General features: G+C 52.9%; 1 protein-coding gene across 1 annotated transcript; it reads right to left on the bottom strand.

Moving 5' to 3' along the window:
* Window positions 1-25: 25 nt before the first annotated feature.
* On the bottom strand, window positions 26-1,788 carry LAESUDRAFT_765550 (uncharacterized protein; the record flags this gene model as incomplete). The annotated part of the gene is made up of 2 exons (XM_040913719.1): window positions 26-904; window positions 952-1,788. Coding segments are annotated over 2 exons (1,716 nt in total), but the record flags the coding sequence as incomplete, so codon positions are not given.
* Window positions 1,789-1,858: the final 70 nt, after the last annotated feature.

The raw sequence follows: 1,858 nt of genomic DNA, 5'->3' as shown, positions 1-1,858 counted from the left end.
TAACTCCCGAATGCTGGATCGTAACTGCATTGAGCGGTTCGAGACTGTGGACGAGTCGCAAAGACTTTCCATCTTTCTTTACGACACAAAACCATCGCGATCGGTATGATGAGTTCGAGGGCTCATATACTCCGGCATCCAGCTTCTTCTTGATAATCGCACAAACTTCCTTGTAGATCCCAGGAGGAATCGGAATATTCCTCTGAACCCAAGGCTGATGCGGTACGACTGGAAAATCGATTGGCGGGAAATACTCCGACTTGAATCTTCCTCGCTCGGAATCGCTCCAAGCGAACGCCTGGTTATGCAAACACATGAATGCGTGCATCAGAGCTCGCTCCTCTGGCCATAAGAAACCCGGTTGGTGCGCCACATCCAATGCCTCCATGCGTTCCTTCGTATAGCGACCGGTCGGAAAGAATGGCCCTGGCCGCTCTGGAAGCTCGGGTAGGTGTCGCAACGGGTCTCCAACTATCCGGCGAACGATTCGGAATTGCTCGGGCACCGATGCGATCACTGGTCGAGTTTTGAGCGCGACTGGTTTGTACTTTTTCTTGGTCGCCGCATAACCTGCTTTCGAGCTTGACTCGTGATCGCAACCTTGGCCTAGGATCGTCTGTAGCAGTCGTGAAGTTGACGTACGAGATGTCGGTCGGAAATCTGAGGTAACTGTGTACAACGATGATACTGCGTCGAGGACCTGTCCTGACGCTCGCAAATAGCTTGACTGAACGGAAACGGGATCGGAAGATACGACTGGGGAATAGGCTGATATAATAGGGGTATTTGTGCTGCTTACATCAATGATTAACGCCATCCCGCTGCTTTCGGTGCTCATATCTTCCGTTAGTGAAAACCCGGATCCTTCGATCGGAAATGCTGTGCTCTGACTCGCGGTGGTCCTCTTGGTATCGTGGGTATCGTCGCGACTCTTCCCGTGTTGGGACATACGATCGTAACGGTCTGATTCTCATCGAAGAAGTTGCGCACCACGCTCTTGGTGAGCACATCGAAAGGTCGTCCAAGAAGAATGTCGTAAGCTGCAGCACGAATGACATGGATCTGCAAATATAGGACTATGTCTCCGACTTGGAAAGGTACGTTGCGAACCAGCCCGAGTGACTGGTCAACTTCTCCGTTCGCAGACTGCATGTTGAGCTTTATCGTTGGATCGTAAATGAGTCCCAGCGAGAGACAGACGTCCTCCGACATCGCGACAATTTGGCACCCTGGGTCTAGGATCGCCTGTACTCGCTCCTTGTTGTCGATAAGTGCGACTATCGATCGCAACGCGTGCGAGTCTTTTGCGACCGTTAATTGCTCCGGCTCATCTCCACTATGAACATGCTTCAAATAGGCATCGTAGGGATCGGGAATGACTGAGCCCGTTGCCTCTAAAGGCTCTCCTCGACAGGTGAGCTCCTCTCCCTGTCCGATCGTAGCGCTGCTATCTTCCGCATTCTCGAAGATCGTCGCCATTCCGGTCGCACTAGGAGGTACTACTCGCTTCGGTGTGCACGCTTCGCGATACTTGTTGCGCACATCTGGCGATATCGATAGTAACTCCTCCATGGACAGTGTCACAGCCGACGACTTCATCGACCGTTCGAAAACTGTGGTCGCAAGCTCCGGCTGGTAGACTGGTGGTGCATTGCGATAGGCTGCATCTTGTGCTCCTGGCTTTGGGGCTTGACCGAAGTTACGAGTGTTCGGTGGTACGTATAACGCGTCTCTAGCTGATCGGAAAGGATGCTCGGGAACTGGATCTGCGACTGCTGGAGTAGACATTCTTGGTGCACTCTCAGTGGCCTTCTCTGGCTCCGCCTGAGGTTGCGCTTGCTCGGGTGCCTTCTCCGAC

The sequence above is a fragment of the Laetiporus sulphureus genome, assembly GCF_001632365.1.
Source record: "Laetiporus sulphureus 93-53 unplaced genomic scaffold LAESUscaffold_297, whole genome shotgun sequence".
Taxonomy (NCBI): domain Eukaryota; kingdom Fungi; phylum Basidiomycota; class Agaricomycetes; order Polyporales; family Laetiporaceae; genus Laetiporus; species Laetiporus sulphureus.
Note: the sequence above shows the minus strand (reverse complement) of the source record. Positions and strands in the feature narration are given on the sequence as shown.